Source organism: Trachemys scripta, chromosome 24, assembly GCF_013100865.1.
Source record: "Trachemys scripta elegans isolate TJP31775 chromosome 24, CAS_Tse_1.0, whole genome shotgun sequence".
NCBI classification, from domain to species: Eukaryota; Metazoa; Chordata; order Testudines; family Emydidae; genus Trachemys; species Trachemys scripta.
The window spans coordinates 725,824-730,497 of record NC_048321.1 but is presented as its reverse complement, the minus strand read 5'-3'; the positions used below and the strand labels follow the sequence as shown (position 1 = coordinate 730,497).

The 4,674-nt window shown below is 56.9% G+C and overlaps 1 protein-coding gene across 1 annotated transcript in view; it reads left to right on the top strand.

The window, feature by feature from the left end:
* Nucleotides 1-1,818: 1,818 nt before the first annotated feature.
* Nucleotides 1,819-4,674, top strand: part of CD22 (CD22 molecule) — a 16,363-nt gene continuing 13,507 nt past the window's right edge. Inside the window, exons 1-3 of the mRNA XM_034756930.1 lie at nt 1,819-1,984; nt 2,431-2,835; nt 4,556-4,671. Coding sequence (XP_034612821.1) covers nt 1,867-1,984; nt 2,431-2,835; nt 4,556-4,671 — 639 coding nt within the window. The 5' untranslated portion in view covers nt 1,819-1,866. The remainder of the gene's footprint in view (nt 1,985-2,430; nt 2,836-4,555; nt 4,672-4,674) is intronic.

The following is a 4,674-nucleotide window of genomic DNA, read 5'->3' as shown; positions in this document are numbered from 1 at the left end:
CTTGTCTGTTGAAATGATGAAGAAACAAACACTGAATCCTGCAGACCCTGGTTGTGATTCTATCCCTGCCCATGTGGGGGGACATAGACGCAGGGCAAGAGAAGGACGGGCCGAGGGCACTGCAGTTAGAGGTGTGATCATATAGTCCATCCCGCCGCCATGCCCAGGGCGTGATCGCCCCCTACTGTCCGTGCCCCAGGTTTATTGCAGGTCTGGACTGAGATATCCTGAGCAATTAGTGACCTTTCTATTCCCCTGTGGTAGGGGTGGCATCCCCCACCCCCTGCAGCACATGGGCATCGGGACCAGCCCTGACTGCCAAGGGAGAGCCCCCACCCCGCCCCCCTGCAGCACAGCGCCCCCTAGTGCCTCCCTGGAGCATTGGGACCAGCCCTGACTGCCATGGGAGAGCCCCCCACCCCCCTTCTTGTCTCCCATCCATGCCCAGATTGTGCCCGCCCCTGCTTAGCCAGAGAGAGGAAAGTGAAAGGACTTGGACGTTGCTAAACAACCCCCTGCACCTGCAGCGAAAGGGGGAAGTTTGGAGCAACCCTTTGAGGCGCTCTGGGGCCCGGCTCCCCCAGCTCGCCCCAGGGAGACCCACAGAAATCTCACCCCCTCCTCACTCCACCCGGTGCCACTTCCCCTTTCGCCCTCCAAAGCCGCTGGACTGATTGTTCAGCTCCCCCCGGCCAGATCAGCTGCTGGAGCCGCGGCTGCAGGACGCGCTATAAGGTAATTGCACCTTCTCCTGCTGGCGGGAATGGGGGCTAGTGGTTAGAGCGGGGGCTGGGAGCCAGGACTCCTGGGTTCTATCCATGCTTTGGGAGGGAACTGGGGTCTAGTGGTAATGGTGGGGGGCTGGGAGCTGGAGGTGGTGCAGGCTGGCTCTCCAGTGCTAAGCGGGAAGAAAGGGGCCTGTTTAGTGCTTGGAGGGGAGATCTCCAGGGAAACACATACAGTGCTTCAAGGGGCATGGTGGAGGCACTAGGGGGTGCTGGGCTGCAAGGGGCGGGGTGGGGGCACTAGGGGGCGCTGTGCTGCAGGGGACGGGGTGGGGGCAGTCAACGCCAGTTCTCACACCCTGAGGCCACTCTCCCATGCCCTCCCCCTCACCTTGGTTTGCTCAACGCCCAGAGGAAGTGGCAGCGTCTCTGTGACAAAAATACCCCGGGCCGAGGCCCAGCCAGCGGCCCTTGACGCGGGGGAAACAGCTGCTCTAGTGCCCTGTGCTGCTCGGAAGTGGGGGGGGCATTCTCAGGAGTCTTCAACCCCATCACCCAAGTGGGGGATCGGACGTGAGGAGCAGCCGGGGCCTTTGACTCTGGACTGCGCCGTGCCTGGCCTGCGGTGAGGCACACAGCCTGACAGCTGCTGCACAGCTGGGGAAACTGAGGCACGGGGGGGTGACTTGGAGAACCTCACACACAAGTGGGCTCAGAGTTCTGGGCTCGTCTGCTGCTCTAACCACTAGACTCTGCTCCCCAGCCAGAGCCACGGATAGAACCCAGGAGTCCTGGCTTCCAGCCCCCACCCCCTAACCGATTAGAGGCTTCCGGTCTGAGGTCCCAGGTGGTGTGGGTGGGGTTGTACCAAGACCTGTAATAACAGAACCCTGCCCAGCGGGGTGTGTAACGGTCCCCATGCGTTTAGCTGCCTTCCCTATGTAAACGTGACGCCCTTTGCACCGCGCCATGTGTGACAAACCCATCCGGCAGCTAGTGAGTTAGAGCAGGGGGACTGGCAGCCAGGACGCCTGGGTTCTCTCCCCAGCCCTGGGAGGGAAGTGGGGTCTAGTGGTTAGAGCGGGTAGCGGGTTCACTGCAGTCTCCCCTCTAGCTGGTCTCTCTCTGCTCTGGGTGTCTGATGTTGCTCTGGGTCATCGCAGGAACCGACCAGCCCTTTGCTCCTTCCTCTGCTCCCCAGAGCTGCGGCTGCCCAGGGGTCACCATGAGGCGTCTCGTCTGGCTACTGTTCCTACCTGGTAAGGCCCCTTCTCCTTGCCCTGAAGCTCTGGCTGCTTCAGCCCCACAGAGCCCTGGGGGCCGGAGAGAAGGGAGGGGAGACCCGGCGGGGGGCGGGGGTGTCACAAGCTCAGAAGAAGGTTTTCCTCTGTGAGATTTACTCCACTTACATCAGACTAATGTGATCCAGTGATTGGCGGTGAGGGGTGGGCTGGGATTCAGGACTCCTGGGTTCTATCCCAGCTTGGGAGGGGAGAGGGGTCTAGTGGTTTAGTGGTGGGAATCAGGAATCGTAGGTTCTTCCCAGTGTGCTGATGGGGAAACTGAGGCACAGAGCCACACCATGAGCTGAACAGGGAGTTTAGTGCTGGGAATCAAACCCCGATCTCCTGAGTCCCAGTTCGGCACCGGAAGCGCCCGGCCATTCTGCCCCTCGCTCCCATCTCTGTTACTCTGCTGCTTCCAGGCTTCCTCTGTCAATGTGACCCACCTGTCGAGGTCCCTGAGTCCCTGATCGCTTGGACGGGGGCCTGTCTGTCCATCTCGTGCCTCTATCGATCCTGTGTCCTGAACCCCATAAGGACAAAGAAATTGACCATCAACTCCCTGACCTGGTACCTGAACCCTGTGTATGACTCTGAGAAGAAAGATTTCAATGGCACCATCCTGTATAAACACAGCGCCTCCATCAGCCCGGCCGTCACAGAGCGTGTGAGGTTCCTGGGGGACCTGGAGAGAGACTGCAGCCTGCAGCTGTCTGACCTGTGGGCCAGCGAGAACGGCACATATGGGCTGAGATTGATCGTCTCGAGCACCGGGCAGAAACCGGAGGAGAAGAAGTGGATGACTAAGATCAATGTGAACGTGATGGGTAAGAGGGAAAGTCCTGGGCTTCCTTGTAGGAACAGATTAAAGACTCATAGCCCACCCCACCCCATCCCCTCCTCTAACCACTCGACCCCACTCCCCTCCCAGAGCTGGGCAGAGAACCCAGGAGTCCTGGCTCCGAGCCCCCCCAAACACTAGACCCCACTCTGGTAGCAGCCATGCCTGGGGACACAGCTCAATGTGCCTGGGATGACATCCAGGCCGTCTGTTCCTATTTTCTCCACCTCTGTTCCATCCCTTTAATGAGGTAACGACTCTCGCTAAAGTCTGGGGCTACAGCCAGCCTTGAACTCCCCGTCTGCACAAGAACAGCACCGACCTCTGCCAGTCGAGCTAAAGGAGATGGGTCCTTATCTAGCGGAAGCAGTAGGTTGTTATCCTCCGTGCTGCTCAGCAGAGCCTCTAGCAAAATGGAACAACAGTTTGGATAGAAAACTTCAAAGTTGTTTCCGTTTTACGGTGTTTTTCCACATTTCTCCTGAAATATTTTACTCACAAACTTTGAATTTTTGAATTTAATTTTTCCACTTGCTTTTTGTTCCCTTTTCACCTCAAGTGCAGCACAAGGAAGGATGTCGGGGGTTGGGTTTTGTTATTTCATGTTTTCCCTTTTCCTCCAGCAACCCCAGGGGAAGTCGTTTTGGTGCCTCAGTTTCCCCACCTGAAAATCAGGGAGAATAATCCTTTGCCTATTTCCACTGTGGTCTCTTTGGAGCAGGGACTGTCTCTCGCTGTGTCTGGGCAGCGCCCGGCACAACAGGGCCCTGATGTCACCTGGGGCAGGGACTCTACCTAATGCAGTAGGAAGAGAGCCTGAGATGTGAGCCCTTGTATCAGAGGCCTGTTATGAGGCAGGCCCTGCTCACAGAATGTGGCAAGCACAGGGCTGATCTTGCAGAAATACACATTGCTAAGAAGTGCTAGGCACAGAGCACTCCCGCAAACACAGCCCGATATTAAGTGGTACCAAGGAAAGTACAAAAACCTTCCCCCAGGATAACGGGAACACACTGACCCCTCCTAACAGATAAGATCAGGCTGACAGTACAGAACTTGTTTATAGCAGGGTATAAAGATGTACTCGAGGCTTTGTCTACACTAGGCACCTTTCAGCGCCACAGTTGTGCCGCTACAGCCCTGCCGCTAAGAGGCGCGCAGTGTAGCTGCTGTTTGTCGGCAGGAGAGAGTGCTCTTGTCGACAAAAAAATTCTACCCCCAGAGAGCGGCAGCAGCTTTGTCGGCGGGATAGCACTCCTGCCCACAAAGCACTGTTCACACCACTACTTTTCGTTGGTAAAACTTTTGTTGTTCAGGGCGTGAGTGTTTTTTAACATCCCTGAATGACAAAAGTTTTGACGACGAAGTTCCAGTGTAGACACAGCCTCAGAGGGAGACTCTTTGGCCAGCCGAGGGGGCAGTGGAAAGTCCTGCCATGGACTGCGCTGCGTCCATTGTCACGGGCAGACATGTCTTAGTGTCCTCGTAGAGTCTGCTGGGTGCTACTATCATGCTTTGTCGCCAATAAACCTGGTCCGGTGCCTTCGTACCTTAACGGATCTTGTGGTCATTGGGCGGTTCACTCGAGGTGTCTGCGCAGAGCTGGGGCAGCACACTGAGAACATACACACGCAGCCGAACATCTAACACCACCTAATAATAAAGTGTTCTCCTTAATAACTTTCTCCTTTGTCCCCCTGACACAGATTCGCCTCCAGCTCCTCAAATCCAAGCACCCAGCGAGCTCAGGGAGTCAATCACAGCCCAGGCAGTTTGCTCCGTAGCCTATCACTGCCCCAACTACCCCATAACCCTGACGTGGGTC